Source organism: Pelodiscus sinensis, chromosome 2, assembly GCF_052426305.1.
Source record: "Pelodiscus sinensis isolate ZL-2025 chromosome 2, ASM5242630v1, whole genome shotgun sequence".
In the NCBI taxonomy this organism is placed as follows: Eukaryota; Metazoa; Chordata; order Testudines; family Trionychidae; genus Pelodiscus; species Pelodiscus sinensis.
Window position 1 is genome coordinate 220,062,243 of NC_143053.1, and position 22,270 is coordinate 220,084,512.

At 41.5% G+C, this 22,270-nt stretch overlaps 1 protein-coding gene across 3 annotated transcripts in view; it reads right to left on the bottom strand.

Moving 5' to 3' along the window:
- Window positions 1-22,270, bottom strand: part of FAM171A1 (family with sequence similarity 171 member A1) — a 139,333-nt gene that overhangs the window by 20,788 nt on the left and 96,275 nt on the right. For all 3 annotated transcript variants that reach the window (XM_014571731.4, XM_006119484.5, XM_075922445.2), the window contains 2 exons: window positions 21,850-22,008; window positions 12,224-12,400 (listed from right to left, as the gene is read on the bottom strand). In XM_014571731.4, coding sequence (XP_014427217.2) covers window positions 12,224-12,400; window positions 21,850-22,008 — 336 coding nt within the window. The remainder of the gene's footprint in view (window positions 1-12,223; window positions 12,401-21,849; window positions 22,009-22,270) is intronic.

Here is a 22,270-nt window from a genome sequence, read left to right on the forward strand (position 1 = left end):
TTACTGAGGGATCAGTTCTGATCACTATATTATGCACTCTGGAATATCTAGCTATGCATTGCTACATACTCTGAAAAATTAAGACACCACATATACATATGCAAGCACTTTCCCTTAACACAAAGTATAGGACTCAGTACTTGAAATGTAAACAGATTGACCTCCTGGATTTCCTCACTGAAACAAACAGAAACCAAGCACATTACAGTGAAGCAGAAGCCAGTCATATGGTAAGAACAAATAATGGCCATATTGTGTCAGACCTATGGTCCACCTAACCCAGTATTCTATTGTCTGAGAATGGATACTACTAGAGGCTTCAGAGAGAATGAATAGAAAAAGGGAATTTTAAGTGATTCATTCCGTCATCCAATTTCTAGCATTAAGGACACCCAAAGAATGGAGTTGCATTCCTGACCATCCTAGCTAATAATCACGGACAGAGCTATCTTCCATGAATCTGGTTACACTTTTGACCTTCCCAACATCTCTTGGCAACGAGTTCCAGAGGCTGCCTGTGCATTCTGTGAAGTACTTCCTGTTGTTTTAAACCTGCTGCCTATTAATGTAATTGGTGACCCCTAGATCTTGTGTTTGGTCAAAGGGTAAATAATACTTCCTTATTGACTTTTTTCACACCATTCATAATTTTATAGGCCTTTACCATATGCCCCCCCCCCCTTAGTTGTCTCTTTTCTAACTTAACAGTACAAATATTTTCAATTTCTTCTCATCTGGAAGTTGTTCCATATCCCCAATCAAGGTAGTTACCCTTCTCTGAACCTTTTCCTCTCGTAACATATCTTTTTGGAGATACAACAATCAGAACTCCATGCAATAATCAAGGTGTGGATACCATAGATTTATATAGTGGCACTTTGATACTTTCTGTCTTATTATCTATCACTTTCTTAATAGTTCCATTGCACCAAGTGGTAACAGCTAATTTAGACACAATCAGCTTGTATGTATAATTGGAATTATGTTTTCCATTCTGCATTACTTTGCATTTATCAACAATTAATTTTATCTGCTATTTGGCTGTCCAGTCATCCTGTTTAATGAGATCCCTTTGTAATTCAGCTAAGTCAACCTTGGACTTAATTACCTTGTATAATTGTGTCACCTTCAAGTTTTGCCACTGTTCACCCTCTTTTCCTCTGTTGACATTTATGTCAACAGCACCAAATCCCAGTACAGATCCTTGGGGGATCCCTCTCTTTACCTTGCTTCATTGTGAAACTGATCATTTATTTCTAGCCTTTGTTTTCCACCTTTTAAGTGGTTACTGATCCATCAGAAGACCTTTCTTCTTATCCCATGATTGCTTAATAGCCTTTGGGGAGGGAACTTGTAAAAGACTTTCTGAACGTCCAACGACACTAAATCAACTGCATCCGCATGCTCGTTGCCATCCCCAAAGAGTTCTAAAATTGGTGAGACACGATTTCCCTTTATAAAAGCTGTGTTGACTCTTCAACGTAGCTGTGTCTAGGTAGGTCTGATAATTGTGTTCTTTATTATAGTTTCAACCAATTTGCCTGTTTCTGAAGTTAGGCTTATTGGCCTTTAATTGACAGGATCACCTTGGGAGCCTTTTTCTTACAAAGTGTCACATTAGCTACCCTCCAGTCATCTGGTATAGAGGCTGATTTAAGCAATAAGTTACATACCACAGTTTGTAGTTCTGCAATTTCATATTTGAGTTCCTTCAGAGCTCTTGGGTGACTATCATTTGGTTGTAGTGACTTTTTATCAATTTTTTCCAAAACCACCTCTATGAATACCTCAATCTGAATATTTCCTCAAATTTGTCACCTAAAAAGAATTCCTCAGGTGTGGTGACGTTCCTTACATCAGCTGCAGTGAAGGGTACAGCTTGCTCAGGAAGGACAGACAGGGAAAAAAGGGAGGAGGGGTTGCCTTGTATATTAAAAATGTACACACTTGGACTGAAGTGGAGATGAATGTAGGAGATAGCTGTGTAGAGTCTCTGGGTTAAGCTAAAAGGGGTAAAAAACGAGGGTGATACCATGCTAGGAGTCTACTACAGGCCACCTAGCCAGGTGGAAGAGGTGGATGAGGCCTTTTTTAAACAATTAACAAAACTATCTAAAGCCCAAGATTTGGTGGTGATGGGGGACTTCAACTATCCAGACATATGTTGGGAAACTAACACAGCGAGGCACAGGCTATCCAGTAAGTTTCTGGACTGCATTGGAGACAACTTTCTGTTTCAGAAGGTTGAAAAAGCTACCAGAGGAGAAGCTGTTCTGGATTTGGTTTTAACAAATAGGGAGGAACTAGTTGAGAACTTGAAAGTGGAAGACAGTATAGGGGACAGTGATCATGAAATAATAGAGTTCATGATCTTAAGGAAAGGTAGAAGGGAGACCAGCACAATTGAGGTAATGGATTTCAGGAAGGCAGATTTTGATAAGCTCAGAGAACTTGTAGGTAAGGTCCCATGGGAAGCAAGACTGAAGGGAAAAACAACTGAGGAGAGTTGGAAGTATTTCAAAGGGACGCTGTTAAGGGCCCAAAAGCAAACAATTCCGCTGTGTAGGAAAGATAGAAAATATGGCAAAAGACCAGCTTGGCTTAACAAGGAGATCTTGCACGATCTCAAAATAAAAAAGGAATCATATAAAAAATGGAAACTAGGACAACTAACAAAGGATGAATATAGGCAAGCAACACGGGAATGCAGGGGCAAGATTAGAAAGGCAAAGGCACAAAATGAGATCAAACTAGTGACAGGCATAAAGGGAAACAAAGTAGACCTTTTATAATTACATTAAAAGCAAGAGGAAGACCAAGGACAGGGTAGGCCCACTGCTTAGAGAGGAGGGAGAAGCAGTAACAGGGAACTTGGAAATGGCGGAGATGCTCAATGACTTCTTTGTTTCGGTCTTCACCGAGAAGTCTGGAGGTGTGCCTAACGTAGTGAATACAAGCAGAGAGAGGGTAAGTTTAGAAGATAGGATACACAAAGAACAAGTTAAAAATCACTTAGGAAAGTTAGATGTCAGCAAGTCACCAGGTCCTGATGAAATGCATCCCAGGATACTCAAGGAGCTGATAGAGGAAGTATCTGAGCCTTTAGCTATGATCTTTGAAAAATCATGGCAGACAGGGGAGATTCCAGAAGACTGGAAAAGGGCAAATATTGTGCCCATCTATAAAAAGGGGAATAAGAACAACCCAGAAAACTACAGACCGGTCAGTTTAACGTCTGTCCCAGGGAAGATAATGGAGCATGTAATTAAGGAAATCATATGCACACACTTGGAAGGTAATAAAGTGATAGGGAATAGCCAGCATGGGTTTGTGAAGAACAAGTCATGCCAAACTAATCTGATAGCTTTCTTTGATAGGATAACGAGCCTTGTGGATAAGGGAGAAGCGGTGGATGTCATATACCTAGACTTTAGTAAGGCATTTGATACGGTCTTGCATGATATTCTTATTGATAAACTAGGCAAATATAACTTAGATAGGGCCACGATAAGGTGGGTGCATAATTGGCTGGATAACCGTAGTCAGAGAGTTGTTGTTAACGGCGCTAAATCCTGCTGGAAAGGGATAACAAGTGGAGTTCCTCAAGGGTCTGTTTTGGGACCCGTACTGTTCAATATCTTCATCAATGATGTAGATATTGGGATAGAGAGTACGCTTATTAAGTTTGCAGATGATAGCAAACTGGGTGGGGTTGCGACTTCTTTGGAGGATAGGGACATAATTCAAAATGACCTTAGCAAGTTAGAGAAATGGTCAGAGGTAAACAGGATGAGGTTTAATAAAGAGAAATGCAAAGTGCTCCACTTAGGAAGGAACAATCAGTTCCATACATACAAGATGGGAAGCGACTGTCTAGGAAGGAGCATGGCAGAAAGGGATCTAGGGGTCATAGTGGACTACAAGTTGAATATGAGTCAACAGTGTGATGCTGTTGCAAAAAAAAGGAAATATGATTCTAGGTTGTATCAACAGGTGTGTTGTAAACAAAACTCGTGAAGTCATTCTGCCGCTCTACTCTGCATTAGTTAGGCCTCAGCTGGAGTACTGTGTCCAGTTCTGGGCACCACATTTCAAGAAAGATGTGGAGAAATTGGAAAGGGTACAGAGAAGAGCGACAAGAATGATTAAAGGTTTAGAGAACATGACCTATGAAGCCAGGCTTCATGAACTGGGCTTGTTTAGTTTGGAAAAAAGAAGATTAAGGGGGGACATGATAGCGGTTTTCAAATATCTAAAAGGGTGTCACAAGGAGGAAGGAGAAAATTTGTTCCTCTTGGTTTCTGAGGACAGGACAAGGAGTAATGGGCTTAAAGTGCAGCAGGGGAGGTTTAGATTGGACATTAGGAAAAAATTCCTAACTGTCAGGGTGGTCAAATATTAGAATAAATTGCCAAGGGAGGTGGTGGAATCTCCCTCTCTGGAGATATTTAAGAACAGGTTAGATAGACATCTGTCAGGGATGGTGTAGACGGAGCTTGATCCTGCATTGAGGGTGGGGGGCTGGACTCGATGACCTCTTGAGGTCCCTTCCAGTCCTATTATTCTATGATTCTAAGACCAATGCAAAGAATCTAAATGAATTCTTTGTAATGGCCTGATTTTCCTTGGGTTCTCCTTTTAGTGCTTCAATCAGCCACTGGCCCTCTAAAGTTCTGCCTGCCTTTCTGGCTCTAAGCATGAAACTGGAAGCTTTTCAGAGAATGCTACTATGGAGGATGTGGACTGTAACGTCTTACTCAGCAGCCTAAATTTGGCCTCAAGGAGCCCCACCCCCCACTTCAAGAGGCGTTATTTACAGGAGTATAGCAGCCCATTCTTTCACCTGTGTCAGAAGCTATAAAGACAGGTAACAGAGGAGGGAGGCTCAACTGGCCTTCTGCTATCTAGGTGTTCCCTCATGCTGGGAGAAACATCTGGTCAAGAGAGCTGACTTGACAACCTCTTTGCATCACCAGAGCCATATACAAGGGCCATAGGCAAGTGCCAGGATCTGACACTCTAAATGCAAGAGATGCATTTTTGTTATTGTTTTTAGTTTCAGGTGCCCAGCAGTCATTTGTGTTATAGACTACCAGCAGATTTACCCAGCATCGCTCGGGGCCTTAACTCATTCAAGTTTTTATTTCTTTGGAATATAAAAGAAAAATGTACATGCTTTATTTAAATGATTGTATTTTTCAAAAATAGTGTTAAAAATTACTTCATAAGAATATTTTGTATTTCTAAAGAAAAGGTTTGATAAAGTTTTCCATTTAATGTTTTTTTACTAATTTTTTTAAAATGGGAATTCCATCAAGTATATTTTTTGTCCTTATAAACTCTTATCAGGGCTCGACAAATAATACAATCTACTCACCTGTGGCGAGTAGATTGTAACCCGGAAGAGCTTGGTTCAGGTGATCTGCGCATGCGCAGATCACCGGACTGCACGGCTGGCGAGCAGGGCTCGCCATGGTTCGGCAAGCCCTGCTTATCATTCATTAAATTTTAACAAAAAAGGGCTATATTTGATTTCCAATAATACTGTCTTCTCGTTTTCAAACCCTATGCATTGATTTGGCTTTGCAAAAACAAAGCACTATTGCAAATTTCTCTAATTTCTCTCTTGTCTGCAAAATTTATTAATATTAAGAAGTAATCCTATTCCAGGTTCATCCTATTTTTCTGGCTCATCTTGGTTCAGTCCCTATTTGCTCAGTTATGCAATTTTGAGGACTGTACTTGCTTTGGTGATTCTCTTTTCTGTTTTGTATTATGAGAAACAATTCCATTCTGGGCACATTCTGTTTTCCTGGCACAACCCAACCCTTACCTTGATTAGAGGAAGCTGTATACTAAATTTGGTGGACCTAGCTATTACAGTTTGGGAGGAGTTCTTGATCAAACAAACTCTCTCTATATAGGTCTTAGAAACAATGAGGAGTCCTTTGGCACCTTACAGACTAAGGGTGCATCTACACGGCACACTAATCTCAAAATAAGATACACAATTTGTGCTATGCAAATTGCATATCTTATTTCGCATCTATTTTAAAATAGCTTATTTTTGAAATCTGGCACATCTACACAGGGCCAAATTTCAAAATAATGCGCTATTTCAAGCCATCCCTTAACCCTCATGCAACAAAGTTTACCAGGATGCTGAAATAGCACTCCTGTTATTTTGAAAAATACTTCAAAATGACGGGCAGCTTGTGTAGATACCGAAATAGCCGTGCAGTGTAGACATACCCTACCAGATTTATTTGGGCATAAGCTTTTGAGAGCAAAGATCCACTTCATCAGATGCACAAAGTGGAAATTATAGAGGCAGACATATCTATACTATCATATGAAAAGAAGGAGGAGTGCGCTTGTACTATTATGCCTGCTTTTATAATTTCCACTCCATTCATCTATCTGATAAAGTGGGTCTTTACCCTCAAAAACTTATACCCAAATAAATCTGATAGGGTATGTCTACACTACCACCCTCGTTCGAACTAGGGTGGTTAATGTAGTCAATCGAAGTTGCAAATGAAGGCCGGGATTTAAATATCCCGGGCTTCATTTGCATCTTGCCGGGCGCCGCCATTTTTAAATCCCCAGTAGTTTGGACTCCGTGCCCGCGGCTACACGTGGCACAGAGTAGGTAGTTCGAATTAGGCTTTCTAATTCGAACTACCGTTACACCTCGTTCCACTAGGAGTAATGGTAGTTCAAATTAGAAAGCCTAATTCGAACTACCTACTCCGTGCCGCGTGTAGCCGCGGGCACGGAGTCTGAACTACCGGGGATTTAAAAATGGCGGCGCCCGGCAAGATGTAAATGAAGCCTGGGATATTTAAATCCCGGGCTTCATTTGCAACTTCGATTGACTACATTAACCACCCTAGTTCGAGTGAGTGTGGTAGTGTTGACATACCCTTAGTCTTTAAGGTGCCACATGACTCCTCATTGCTTTGGCAGATACAGACTATCTTAGGGAAATTTTCAGTAGCTCATTGTTTTCACATTGACCTGGAAATTGGGATATGTGCCAGAGATGAAAGTTATTTAATATATTACCATATAATAATTTAATGGTCATTTCCAGACATTCTCCATAAAACAGAACAGCAAAAGGTTTCTAGGGCAAGGCTTAGTTTTGTTTAGAGTTCATTTGTTTCACATTATTACTGTATGCAGTATAGTTGACTCTAAAAAGCTGAAATACTTCTCAATTTTCTGGCAAGTGGAAGAGAAATATTAGACACATTGAATCCTGTGCATTCAATAGATTTAACTGAAAAAAATGCCCTAATACAAACCCAGTGGCTTTTAGACTCAAAACACAAAGAGTTTTCATAGCCTCTACAGAGATGAGACTATATATCTCAATGACCAAAACTGACTTTTTTTTTTTAATGTTGTGCACTGTCATTCAGTCAGGTTTCGTTCTCCGTCAGGATTTGGGGTTCATCCCAATGGGTTCCTGACAGGTCCTCTACTCTGTCAATGATGATAAACTTTCATTTGCGTGCGTATGCTTCCCTATCTAATGCATTAACCCTGTACACTTGAGTCAACATGACAGACTCCCAAATAGCCCCCAGAGACCACAAATCAGATAAGGATAGAAATCAACCGAGCAGGTTTATTGCCAAGTGACACATACTAATAGTTGTCAGCAAACAGACTCGCCACTGCACCACTACACCTGATGTAAGCTGTGACAATGTGCTAACACCCATTAACGCCGTAGCGCGCCCCCCACCCATGGTCAGCCAGCAATCAACTTTTGCAGAGCCCTTTTATAGATACCCACACAAATTACATCACTTCTGACCTATCAGGTTACCACCCTTAATCTCACAGAAGTGGGGCTTACTTTTTATCCTTCATGTTGTCAACTTATGCTGTCAACTTCAGCCTGGTCCTGAACCTAGGTTGGTATGTGCATTCGTTTTGGGGAGTCGTTTCTTATTGAGATGTTTTGCTACTTCCCTCTGGCTCATAGCCTGTACTTGATCCTTGTATCTGGTGCCTCCCTATCTTCTTCCATGTTCGACCTAATTTACACATTCATACAATTATCAATAGGGCCTCTTTCCTAGTTTCTGTGTTACCAAACCAAAGTCTTGCTCACTAGATTCCAGGCCTGTTGCTGTTTTTAATGTTACAGGCCTTTATTCAGGCCTGCTGACTCAATGTTACTGACCCTCAACTTAATACATGCACCACAGCCAGTCTGCATTTTCTTTATCATAAATTCTACCCTGTAGAGGGATTGGAGGGAAAACAAGGCATATTTAAGTGAAAGCGGTTTTGGTGACACTGGTGGAATGAGAAGGCAGAAAAATAATTCTGATAGATAAAAGCAGATTGTTTAATTTTATTTCATACTTTTCCAAAAAAAGGTTTAGTCCTAAACAAACAAACTACTTTGAATGCGTGCCACACCAACCAATTTAACACAGCAGTACCTTTGAATAATTAATAAAATAAGCAGTAACTAATTATGCCTTGGAGAAGTCTGGTCTAAATTAATGAATCTAACTTTATTTTCTTGATAGTATTCTGTACTCTTCAGCAACGGTTAGTATGGGGAATAGCAAGCATAAATGCATTAACATCATTGAAGAATGTATCCTAAAGACATGCCAAAATGCAAGTCCATCATCTTGCTGCGTTAGTGAATGTGAGGTTGGTATTTATGTGGATTGTATGTTTCTTTCTTTTGAATCTCACACAACACTGGGGAGTTACTTTTACTTAATATTACAGATTTATATTATAATGAACACTTATAATTTTGAAAGTAAAGGGATATTTGGATGAAATTCATCAAAATTTTCTTGCCCTTTCCCTGCTAAGATTTTCGTTGGTCCTGTCAGAATCTTCAAGATTGTTGTATTTTTTCTCTCTTTATACATAAACTGAGATGCTAGACTGATTTCACTCCCAAAGGGCAACCCTGTACAGCTCCTTGATTTGAACAGGATTTACACCCACGTCACTGAAGGAAGAATTGGGTTCCCAGTGTTCTTGGCCACCACTCTTCCAGCTCAAGACCCCTTCTTGGAGTCTATTAAGTGATGCTACTATTCAGCCAGAAGTGGTGGGGTTGTATCCTATGGACCTTGTCCCCATTTACAAATTAATCTTCCTTCTGGATCATTTTCAGCCTCTGTCAACTAGAGAGATAAAGTAGGACTTTAAATTCCCTGACTGTTCTGAATGACTCAGTGCAGAACAATTTTCTTATGGTCTATATGTCATCCCATTCTCACTGGATGACTCTCGTGCTCTAGCTTCAAAGTCTTCAGCAATCTCCTGTTAACCTAATGGCACATCTGTGACAATAGTCAGCCAATACAGAACCAGTCAAAGGATTGAGACAGCTCAAACAGCCCCTTTTTGTGGCAGTAGTTACCACTATTTAGTTACATTTGTTCAGGGGTGGGCAATAATTTTTGATGGGGGGCCTCTCCAAGATTTTGGAAAGTGGTCGAGGAAAGTGGTCGAGGGCTGCACTCTTCCAGGGTATTAATGGAAGAGATGCAGGGTCTGGAATGGAGGTTGGGGTTTGGGAAGGAGTTTGGGTGAAGGAGGTAGTTGTGACTTAGGGCAGTGGACTGGGATGCAGGATTTTGGGATGTGACCTAAGCTAGAAGGGGCTTCTGATCTGGGTCAGAGGATTGGGGTGCCAGATCTGGGAGGGGTTATGGGTGCAGGAGGGGGCTGAAGGTTTAGGCATGTGGGAGGGACAGAGGGTTGGGGAAGGGAGGAGCTGGGGTGCCAGAGGTAGGCTCAGGGTGAAGGTGGCTTGCTGCTCCACATGGCTCTGCTCAGCTATGAGAGAGAGGGGAGGAAGGAAGGAAGGAAGGAAGGAAGGAAGGGAGAAGGCTTCCTACACTGTCCCTTCTCCCAGCAAAAATTCTTGGCTCCTATTGGCCAGAAACTTAGAAATTGGCCAATGGGAGCTAAGAGATTTTGCTGGGGAGTGGGAACAGCATGAGAAGTCTCCCTCCTCAGCCATCTGGAGCGGAGAACAGCTGGCTTTCTAAAATGTGAACTGATCTCTGCCTAAGGGTTCCAGAGAAGGGGCTGCGGGCTGGATCTAGTGGCTTGGTGGGCCAGATTCAGCCCGCTGGCAGCCTCTTGCCCACCCCTGCATTAGGTCATACTTGACCTACCCAAACAGCCATATTGAGACAGACCAATAGTCTATCAAGCTCAGCATCCTGTCTTCCAACTGAGGCTGGTACCCAAGTGCTTCCCCAGGGAATTAACAGAAAGGACAATTATCAAAGTGATTCTTCTCCTGCTGTGCAATCTTATTTGGGGAAGGGGTAAATAATACTTCCCTATTCACTTTCTCAACACTATTCATAATATGATAGACATCTAGCATATTCCCTCAACATCGTCTCTTCCAGGCTGAACAGTCCTAGTATTTTTAATCTCTCCTCACATGACAGCTGTTCCATACCTCTAATTCTTGTTGCCCTTCTCTGTACTTCTATACATATATTTGAGATGGGATGACTAGAACTGCATGCAATATTCACGGTGTGTGCTCACCATGGATTTATATAGCGGCATTGTGTCATTTTCTGTCTTATTATCTATCCCTCACCTAATGGTTCCTAACATTTTATTGGCTTTTTTGACTGTCTCTGAACTTCGAGTGGATATTTTCAGAGAGCTATCCACAATAACTCCAAGATCTTTCTTGAAAGCCAGCAGCTAATTTAGGCCTAATCACTTTGTATGTATAGTTGAAATTATTTTTTCCAATGTGTATTATTCTGTATTTATCAACATTAAATTTAATTTTGTTGGCCAGTCACCCAGTTTCGTGCATATTTAGTCTTTTATATGCACTAGTTAAAAAGCAGAGAGCTTTTACTACCCCATTATTAGGAGACAGTCACTTTAAAGTCAAAATCATAATCTTTTACGGTAACTATCAATGAGTTGTGCTGAAATTATAATGCAGCAGCCAGGAAGGATTAGAATGCCTTCTTGTGTGGAAAATGAATGCGTCACTCTTCCCATTCTTCTTCTAAAGAAGTGAAAACCGGAAGTGTTTCTAGAATCATAGATCAAAATCAAGTTCAGGAAGAACCTGAATGTGTGAACCCTACTGCTAACTGTGCCATAAAAAGCAGGTCAAGGAAGTAGGAGTTCAGAGAAGGATTTTCAAATTAGCTAGGAGTAAACAGAAAACTCTAGTTCTTCCACATCTTATATAAACATTTCAAAGCCTTTTCCAATCCATTCTTTGCATTGATCTAAACATTCTGCTGAAGGCATATCATTCTTTATTCAGTTCTCCAGGTTATTCCTAAATAAATCCTCCGAAATTGTACTGATTTTATCTATTAGGAACATCACTTGAAAATCCAAGATCCCTTCCTCTCAAGTTAATGGAAGCAGGAGATAAGCAAAATGCTCATTTGAGGAAAAAATGGTTTCATGTTTGTTCTTCTAGTTCTGAAAACTGCAAGATGTCATAATTTAAGCCACAATCTCTCAGTTGCTGCAAGCACCTAAACAATTTATCTCCAGAAATCCATGCTTCTAACTTTCCACTTTTCATTCTTTCTAATGTCTGCTTTTCGCCTCTCTTCCACTCTTCTCTTCCTGAAATTGCTCCTCAATCAAATAAACCTTTCAGAATCCAATTAAATAATTCATGGTGAAATTCACATCCATACAGACAGCTAACATGAGGCACATACACCATTTCAAATTATGAGTGTTTAAGTCTTAAATAAGGCTTGCATAATGTTTATATCCTCTGCTGGATTTCTGTCAAAGGATGAATTTCACAGAGCAACAGACACAATTCGGTGCATTTTGTTTGACAGCATATGTTTGTGGCATTTTTCATCCTTCCAAAATGTTCAGTGACTCTCACAACTGCTTTTTGTTAATCTAGATGTACAAAAGTCTTTCTGATGTTGACATCTTCATTGTTCAATAACTTCTAAAAGTAGGTTAAATTTTTATTCCAAACACTGAATATTGGAATATTATCAAAATTCACACAAAAGGTTGTAAATGGAAACAATATACATCACACTTAACTGTTTAGCTTTTAATACCTAATCATGTAGCTTTATTAATACAAATTATCTTCTACTTTTATACACAGTAAGAAAACACCTTTATACTCTCTAAAAGGGATATTAAAACAACATAGGGAAATGGGTCACTACAAAATGTTGCTTACCAAATTTTTGGTCAAACCTCCATGCTGGAACATGGCCATTGTGCTTCAGATTGCTGTTTGTTGGCAGAGGCACTGTTACATAGATGGGGCCATTCACTGGGATTGGAGTTCCATCGCTGTTGAGCAAATGAACACTGACTGCAGTGACAGGAGTAAGGTCATGCTTGGTGCTATTTCCTATCAAGTGAAAGAATAGCAGTATGAACATAATTTCAACTTTCAATGTTACATATTTGTAGTAATTATTATTCATTGTATTATTTCACTGGTGTTTTTGTTTTCAAGGGAAGGTAAAATCTAAAGTAACCTGTTAATACTGCCAGATGATTTGACATTTTTGAAAATTTTTTCCACTAGATAATATAAGAAAGCTTGATTTGCAACAAGTATGTTTATATTTTTTAAAATATATTTTCTTCTTCTGTTGTTCAAGAAGATTGACACAAAATTAGTGCAAATGCATTATAGCCTATAATTTAAATACAGTAATGACCAAAATTTGCAATAGTATGAGAGAACAATGTTAACTATTGTTTTAAAATTCAAGAATTCTTTTCTTTTGCTTCTTCACTGAAGCTAAAAGACAAACCATATACATTTGTATGATTACTAATAGTATTTTCTTAGATACATGTATATTAAGAGAATGTATTAGACATGTTGATCAGCAGTTTGTTTAAAAATGATCACCCAAAATATTATAAACTCATGCATTAATGATGAAATAGCAGAAACTGGAAAAACACTACTAAAGAAAAAGGAAAGAACTAAAGATGGCAGAAACTTTGGGAAATAAAAGTTTTACAGGAAGGTATCCCCTCCCCCCCGCCTCTCCCACAAAACCTAGAGACTGCTAGAGCACAGCCATGATCACCTACTAATCTAAGACATGAAATAGGATCTCTAGGCAATGGATGGCTTACAATTCAGTTGTGTTAGGATGAGACAAGCCCACCAATGGGGGCGCAAAAGGAAGGACAAAGGTGGCATTTTTCTTGGGGCCCAGTGATTCAAAGGGGGCAGTTGCCTTGCATCCTTTAAATGGCTGCTGAAGCGCTGTGTGCTCCAGGCAGTGCTAAAGTCTGGGATGAGGAGGGACTATGCCACGCACTACTGATCTAGACCCAATAAAAATCAGTGATCTCGAACAGAGGTTGGCAATAAAATGGCAGTGGTTCACCATGTTTAGCCTGTGGTGGGTCACTGCCACTATATTTACCTGCACCTCAGTAGGTACGGGTGATCGTAGCTCCTAGTGGTTGGGAATGGTGATCCACGGCCAACTGGAGCTGTGATCCCATGTATTTGCAGAGGCACAGATACATACGGCAGTATGGGGCTAATCTTGGCAGACTAGAACTGGCCCAAGGCCCAGTATTTGCCCAGCCCAATCTAGAAACATAAGGCCACACATGTCATTCTCCTAAACCATCCATTCCATACCTTAAACACAACAGCAAGAACATGTCTACACTAAAATCTTAAGTCATGGGCTCTCAGCTCTATACACAGCTCTATCCCCAGGATCTTGGTTTCCTGCGAGGGAACCCGGGTGCTCTGTGAGGCTCCTGATGCCCCAATCTCCACCCAGCAGCTGCTTCAAGGATGCTGGCTCTCCGCTCAGGGGCTAGCTCCCCGCTCCCAGCCTGGGGCTACTTCACAGGGAGTACAGCAGCTGCCAAGGCTCTTGGCTCCCCATCAGGAGCATGGCTGTGCATATCCAGCTCTCGGGTCCCAGCTGGGCAGCTGCCATACTCTTGGTGGGGAGCAAAGAGCCCGAGGAGTCTCAGGACAGTGTGATGGGTTCAATCAGAGAGATCCCCTTGAGACTGTCATACGGTGCTCTGATCATACCGCTGATTCCACCTACATATCCTCTGGAGGTGTCCCAGGTGTTTGGCCTTGTCTTGCTGGGCCAAAAGTTCTGGTCTTCCCCAGCAAAGGCACAAAGTTGGGGTAATATCCCCCAAGCAGAGAAACTCAGACTGATAACTCTGGGAGGGTCCAGCTACAGCACTGAGGAGAACAGCCCTTAAAAGGGACCAAAACCCCAGATAAATCAGTCTTACTCCATATAAAAGTTTTACACAGAGACAATTCATAAGTTCTCTCTCTTAAGTGATAAGAGAGAGAGAGATGCACAACCATTGCTCCCTGCAGGGTAACAAGTGTTTACACTTGGTTTGATGATAAATAAAAGCTTTTTTTTACATATAAAAGGTAGGATGTAAGTTATTGCAAGTAAAAAGCAGACAGATCAAAGCAAGGTACTAATCTAAAGGAAACAAAACACACCAGTAAGCTCAGTACATTCATTAAGATTGTTACAGATCATATTTCTCACCCTACTCCTTATTTCAGGTAAAGTCAAAGCTGATTTTTCTCTGGCCTGGGTCTAACAGCTTCATGTGTATCCTTTTAGGGTGTGGAGGCAGTTTCAAAAGCCAGTTGAAAACTATCATTGATTGCTTCCCGTCCCTTAAATAGAATTTCTCCATCAATCATGGGAATCCTTTGTTTCATTCTCCCCATCCCAATGGAAAAATACCATTCCAGCACCAGATGGATGGATTCCAGCACCAGATGGCATGTTCACATGTCTTTGCAGGGAAAAATCACGGTTTGGGCTTACAGGAAAACCAAAATCATTTAAAAATCATTGCCTGGAGTATCAAGTCATTAAGTCCCTTAAGTATCACTAATGGCTGTCACCAGAAATTCTAGATCAATAAGCAGGTTTATTCTTTATATTTCTGAAGTTCACATACAAGAATACATGCATACAGATTGAAAATACACATTCACAGGCTTACAGACTCCTGAATGATAGGTTATGTACCCTGTTTTGCATAAGGCATATTTGAATTATGCACATTCATATTCAAAAACACTTCCATAGAAAGTATAGGGGTACCGCATCACAGGCAGCACCTAAGCTCCCGTGACGGAAAGGGGAGCCCAGTAGGTGCAGCGCAAACACTCTGTTTAACTGTTTAGTTGATTAAGGGGGTGGGTAGGAGGTATGGCTAGATTGGTCCCTGCCATAGGCAGGTACTGAGACTGCCCGCCCCCCCCAGACAGGGGCTGTTGCGACTGCCCCTGCCAGCCCCCCACCCATATAGGGGAGGCCCAGTGGAGCTGGAGCACTCTCCAGCTGCAGCTGGGCCATGGGCAGGAGGCTACTCCCGGGTACTGGGTAATAGTTAGCTGGTAAACATCACCCGTTAATGGTTGATGCTTACTGGGTAACCATTTAATGGATTACACATTAACATCCCTACCCACTAGCCATATGGCTTTCTTGTCAGTTTCATGCGCTAGCATGGAGCCGTGAAGCTGACATAAATGAGAGTAGCAATGTCCACATGGATGCCACATTGCCCTAACTACATCGATACATGCCCTATACCTCTCATGGAGGTGGAGTTATGATGGTATAGCACATATCAGCACATATCGGTAGTGTAGACTAAGCCTAAGGGATTGTAAAGATAATTTTGTCCAGAAAAGTATATTTACATGAGCTTTTTGTTGAAATGCGAGAGACAACTATATGAATTTTCCCTTAACAGAGAGCTTGCTCTTAGAGACTGATTTTTACTGAGTGGCAGTTATATTTACGAGAAACCACTTCAGAGGATTTTAATTTATGACAACCTATGTTATCTGTGTTAGCACAGAATGCATTGTGTCCTCAGGAAGACATGATTTGTCAACACTTGATAGAGAAATAACTTATAATTGCCAAAGGAGGTCACGACTTGGTCAGTTTTTTCATAGCCAAATCCCTAACAAAGCAAGTTATCACCTACAGGCTTATAAAATTTAGTATTTTAATATCTGAAATTAAATTATGTAAGATGTTTTACATGACTAGTTTCACTTGTTTTGAATTTTGCTTTTATTTGTGCCTACTCTAACAAAGCTCTTTCTTCCCTTCGTGGGTCCTGTACTTTCAGGAGGGTTACTTTCCTCAATTTAGACACCAGCTTTCTGTTTGTTGAGCTACTCTCATCATTGGTTAGAATAGGGAAAAGAGGGGAAATCAAACTTCATGGTCTCTGCGGCCCCTCCCACTGATAAAGGATAGGACAAACCCTTGTACCCAAACCAATCTTTTTGGTACTGAAATGGGGAGCTGGGGGAGGGGAACCTAGACCCACCCTCTACTCCACTGGGTTCCAGCCCAGGGACCCTGTAACAGCAGATGTCTGTAATGTTTCTGGTAATAGCTACAAATCCCTAGGCTATTTCCCCATAGCCTTCCCCACCACCTTCCTTAGCAGAGGTTCTTCTTCATGGTACCTGCTTGCACTTTCTTCTCCCTGACTCTCTATTGCACTTTCTCTCATCAGCTCCTTCCTCACACACTGAACTGAAGAGCAGTTCTTTCTCACCAGTCTCAACTAGTTCTTAATTAGCCCCACATGTTCTGAATAGTTTGACTCCCTTGACTCTGGAAACCTTTAATTGGCTCCAGATGCTTAATTGCCCTGACTGATTCTGGAAAGTTCCTGCTGGTTCTAGACTAGCCCTTGTTAGTTTAATTGCCCTGACTGATTCTGGAAAGTTCCTGCTGGTTCTAGACTAGCCCTTGTTAGTTTACTCTGGGAATGGAGACTTACTTAATCTAGGGCTGATATACTTCCCCTCCACCACTCTCCTGTACCCCTCCGGCCTGACCTTGTCCTAGTACTTATACACTGACATGCAATAATCAGCTGAAAAAGAAGAGCATTCTGTGGAGCTTTCTTTGCCTCTATTCTATTTATAGCAATACGACTCCTCCTGATGCTACATTTAGCAGTGCCAGGCTGACAAGCTTACATTCAAAGAAAACAAGCTGATTTCTAAAGTCCTCTGGCTATTAAGAAAGGCCTAGGATAGTAGTCACCAACCAGTAGATCGGATCTACCAGTAGATCTTGGAGCCTCTGACAGGTGATCCTGACTGGTTTGGCCAGGAAGCTATCCAGCACTGGCACTTCAGTTGCACCTCCACCCACTGTCATGCTGCTCCAGCCCTCTGAATGGAGCTGCGCCCACCCTCCCCACCCCGGGAGCCTCCTGGTTGCTGTGCAGGGGGTGGGAGAGAGAAAAGGCAGGGTGCTGATGTCAGGATGTCCCCCACCCCGCACTTCTGTACCCAATCTCCACACAGAGAGAAGGGGATGGAGGGAACTTGGCAATGCAAATCTGTCACTCACACACCGTGAGAGTGTCTCATTCTCACAAACACACATTGTCCTTCCCTCTCATGTCCCAACCCTACACGTGCGTGTGTTATTTTTACTTCTATTACTGCTTGCTAAGTGTGTTCTTTTTGGTTTTTGACTGGTCTGTTCAGTTCTTAATTTTCATTTCTCCCTTACACTTAAATTTAATACTTTTGAGTAGTGAGTTCTAAAATGCCTAACCTGTCGTGGCTGGAGTAATTGTCTCTGTGGTAATTGCTGCTCCTGGTAGTGGCTGGCATGTCCCTGCAGCCCCTCAGGCAGAGCAGGAATGGGGGGTCTCCACATGCTGTCCTTGCCTGCAGACACCACTCCTGCAGCTCCCATTCATCAGTAATGGGGAACCATGGCCAGTAGAAGCTGTGGGCTCAGTGCCTGTAGATGAGGGACAGCACATGGCGCCATGAGCCATTGCTGTACATGTCAGCTGTTTTCAGGAGGGGTGCAGGGCCAGGGCAGGAGTAACCCTGCCTTAACCCCACTACTCCACCGCCTGGAAGCCATCTCAGTTAAAAATGGTGCCCAGAAATAGGCTGCTTCCTAAACCCTTGTCCCATCCCTTAACCTCCTCCTACACCCAACCGCTGCCCCAGATGTGAGTCCCTCTGCACCCAAATTCCTTACCAGAGATTGCACCATGAAACCCCTCCTGGATTCCAAGCCCCAACCCTGGGCTAAGTAGGGAGCCCCTCCCATGTGCCAAACCCCTTGGCCCAAGACCAGAGTCTGCACCCCAACCCTCCACCCCAGCATGGTGAAAGTGAGTGGGGATGGAAGAGGAAAGGGGATGGAGTGAGCAGGGTGAGGCCTCAGAGAACGGGTGGAGCAGAGGCGGGGCCTCAAAGAAAGGGCAGGAAGGAAGCAAAGCAAGGGTATTTGGGTTTGAGGTAGATTTTTCATTGCATTTAAACTGAAAAAGCAATCTTTTGGTTAAAAAAGTTGGAGACCACTGACACAGGACATCCACTTCCACAGACTCTAAATTTCCACTTAAAAATGTAATATCTGTGTTGTGATGTGAAGGTAAGGTAATTGAGTGCTTGTGAAAAAGATGCTGGAAGGTTGATAAATATATACACAGATTAAATAGGAATGTTTGCAATAAATGTTTGATACCTGGTGACCTCAAATTGATGAAGGAAATACATTTTTAGTGACTCTGAATTCACTCTTAATAAGCCCAATGGCCCAAATGCTGAGTTAATATTATTGCCTGCGATAGGGTTTTGGTGCATTACTGTAGAATACAGAGAGTTTTGTGTTGTTTCTTTAGAAACCAGCTTGTGGTCTCATCTCATATTCAACAGCTATTGGATGAAGGATTACTGACAAAGATTATAGTAGGTGAGCTCTAAATAATGAAGTAGCCTATCAAAGCCTGATGTCTGATAACCTAATGTTTCTCCAAGAGAAGCAGAAGTATCAGTAGAAACCAACTTGCCTGCACTATAATTTTGTATTAAAAAAAAAAATCTCTTCTCATACCTTCAACCTCTTTTCACTTTAAAAAAACTGAAAAGACTACTTTTGCATGATAATTAAAGAGAGCCAAATACAGCTCCCTCCTCCCCAAACACAATTGTTCCCAAGTGGAGAGTGTATGTGTGCAAGTATAAGTGTATGTGGAGTAGGGTGAGCTAAAGTAAATGTGAACCCACAAAGCCATGTCTGGCTTGACACACAGGATGGAGAATTTACTCTGTCTGTTACTTCCCATACAATAGATAAGGGCCTGTGGATACTATTTCAGACACTTTACATTCCTAGAAAATAGTGTTCATATAACAACCCCCTTTTTATTTTTATGGTTAATAAATAATTTGGATTATCACACCTAGCAGCCCTAATTGGATGAGGATCCCATTATGCTAGGCACCGTACAGACAGACAGTCAGTCTTTGCTTTGCAGAACTTCCAATCTAAGTATAAGGCAAGAGACAACAGATGGATGCAGACAGACCCTTGGGAGGGTACAAGGACATAGTAATACAATACTGGTAAGTGTGAAAGGCAGTATTTTTGGTGCACCAGAAGCCTAACCATGGTCAAGTTTTTTGTAGGCATCATGGCAAAGGTTTTGAGAAAGGATATGGAAGAGGTTAACGAGGTGGCTTTGAAGATATTTGTGGGAGCTTCTGCCAAGTCTGATGGGCAGTATGGGAGTCAGCACAAAGATGCTTGTTTAAAATTGAATACCTGCGCAATGTAGACTGCCATCATGTCATCAGAGGTAGGAATTCACATTCTGATAATGAATGAGAGCTGATCGACAGGGTGGGGGGTAAGCCATCAAGTGTCTTGAAAATGAAGACAAACATCTTAAGTTTGATGTGAAGGAAAAGGAGCCAGACAATGAAAGTAAAGCGAGAGATGACAAGTAACTGGTCAGGAAACACTCTTTGCAACACCATTCTGACTAGAGACAAACAAGGTAAGATTACATTTGTCAATCCAAGGAGAAGGATGTTACATTAATTGACGGGTGAGTCTTAGCTATCTGGATGGACAGGAAAGGCTGCATCTTAGAGAATGTTTTGCCGAAATAATCTCCAAAATTTAGTCATAGCCTGGAAGAAAGGATTTGGCGCGAGGTCTGAGTGTACCATGATGCTCAGTTTACGGGCCTGAGTGACAGGAAGGCTGGTAATGTTGTGTGCAATGAGTGAGAAAGGCAGTGGCAGAGATGGGAAATGTGAAGGGTGAGAGCATAAGAGCCAAGTTAAATTTGAGCTTACAGCTTGACACCCATGAGGCCATGTAATAGAGATGGACAGGTTGGAGGAGAGGGAGACCTTATGTCACCAATATAGAGAAGGGAGCAGAGTTTGTGTTTGTAGATGAGATTATTCAGAGATAAGATGCAGGGAAGGAAGAGAAAGGGACCAATGACAAAGCCCCATGAAGTCCCCAGAGAAAGTTGAAAGGGTGATAAGTACAATCATCCCAAGAATTCACTGAAGAAGCGATGAGAGCTAGAACCAGGACAGAGACATGGAAGCCAATGGAGGACAGATTTCGAGAACTGGATGGTCAACCGTGTTAAAGGCAGCTTGCATATCAAGGAGGCTGAGGATGGAGTACTAGTTCTGCCTAGGAAGAGGTCATCAGAGATGTTGGTGACAATATTCTCAATGTAAGCTAATCTGAAGAGGGTCTAGACTAACTGGAGAAGAGAAACTCCAGCTAGCAATTGTATTCAGTGCGTTCAAGGGACTTAAAAAGGAAAAAGATGATGGAGCAGCAGATAAAAGAGGCAAGTGGGGTCAAAGATGGGTTTAAGATGGAGAAACTACAGCATGTCTGGCATAGTGAAGGGAAAGGAGAGTGAGAGGTTATGCAAAAAATTAAAAGGAGGAGAGGAGTGTGAGTGAGAGAGATCTGGAGACGGGGCAGGATGGGAATCACTGAGGCAACTGAAGGGTGTAAGAGGGGAAGAGCAGGGAAAAACTCTCTGCATCTGTGTTAAAGTGGAAAGAAAGGCAAACTGAGAGGAGGGGGATGATCATGCCATTTTCTCTTGGAAAAAATCCACAGATCCACTAACACAAGCCTTACACATTCAAGTGAATATTGGAAACAACCTAAATTAACTAGCAGAAATAAGTGAACCCTGGGAAGACTCACCTGCTGCCACCCCAAGATGCAAGAATGTAGACAAAATAACTCAAAAGTCAAAGTTCAAAGACCAGTGTGGATTGTTTCTATTAAAAATTCTTCACAGCCTTTTTCTTTGTTTCAAAAGAATCTGAACATTTTTGGCTGAAACCGGATCCAAAATTATTCTGCATTTAACAAGACTATTGAAAAAAACTCTTTGTTGGCACAGCACAATGCTGCCGAACATTAAATCTTTAATGTGGACATTGTACAGACTGCCAGGCACAGGAATAAATAGAGATGACTAATGCTGCAACTCTAAAAGGTTAAATCTTTTCCCCTTCCCACATATCTCAATTTTTTAATTAAAAATAAATGTAGCATTTATAAAGATATACAAACTGATGTGCCAGAAAGCTAGTCTTCAAATGACAGGTGCAACATAAGAAAGCTATTCACCAACCAGGATCAGTGGGTCTCCAACTTCATCCTGTAGAGACCATATATAAGAAGTGAGAAGGCTATACAATCTTCATGCTGATTCAACCCAGGGCTCTTATCTAGAGATTACCAACATGGGGAACTATTCATGTCAGCAGCACAAGAATGCTGTCATGTGGACTGCTGCTTTTTAGGAACAAGCATTTGATCAGTAAGTGGAACCTAAATTTTTGAAATTAAAGAAGTGTGTGTGTGGGGAAGGGAGAAAATGAGAGAGAGCAAAAAAGAAACTATAAAACCTCAAAATTACATTCCAACAAATATGAACTCAAAACAAAAACAGACACAAAATTACCAGTTCCATTTCCATCTAATCCTTGTAGATAAGGAAAACTGTCCACTTCCCAAGGTGAACTGGCTGCGGTTAGAAATGCTGTCAGATCACTGTAGCTGGTGTTCTCAGGCAACGTCAGCGCTCTTCTCTGAAAGTGAACTCGTGGTTGAACCCGTGCACCTGTGAAAATTAAGGGTGATGTTATCCAAGGAGTGTAGATTGTTCAGGAGCTTGAGTTTATATTGAAAAGCCCTTTAAAAGTCTATTTAAAATTTCTATTACAAACTAAAATCTGTGATGAACAGATACAACAATGAGCTAACTATGATGGTGTTGGTAATATAGCATTTATAATTTACGTAGCAATGGGTGCTATTTTCTCACAAGCATTGCAAGGTAAAATGTAGATAGATACCTAAATACCTTAGAGGTTTTTGAAATT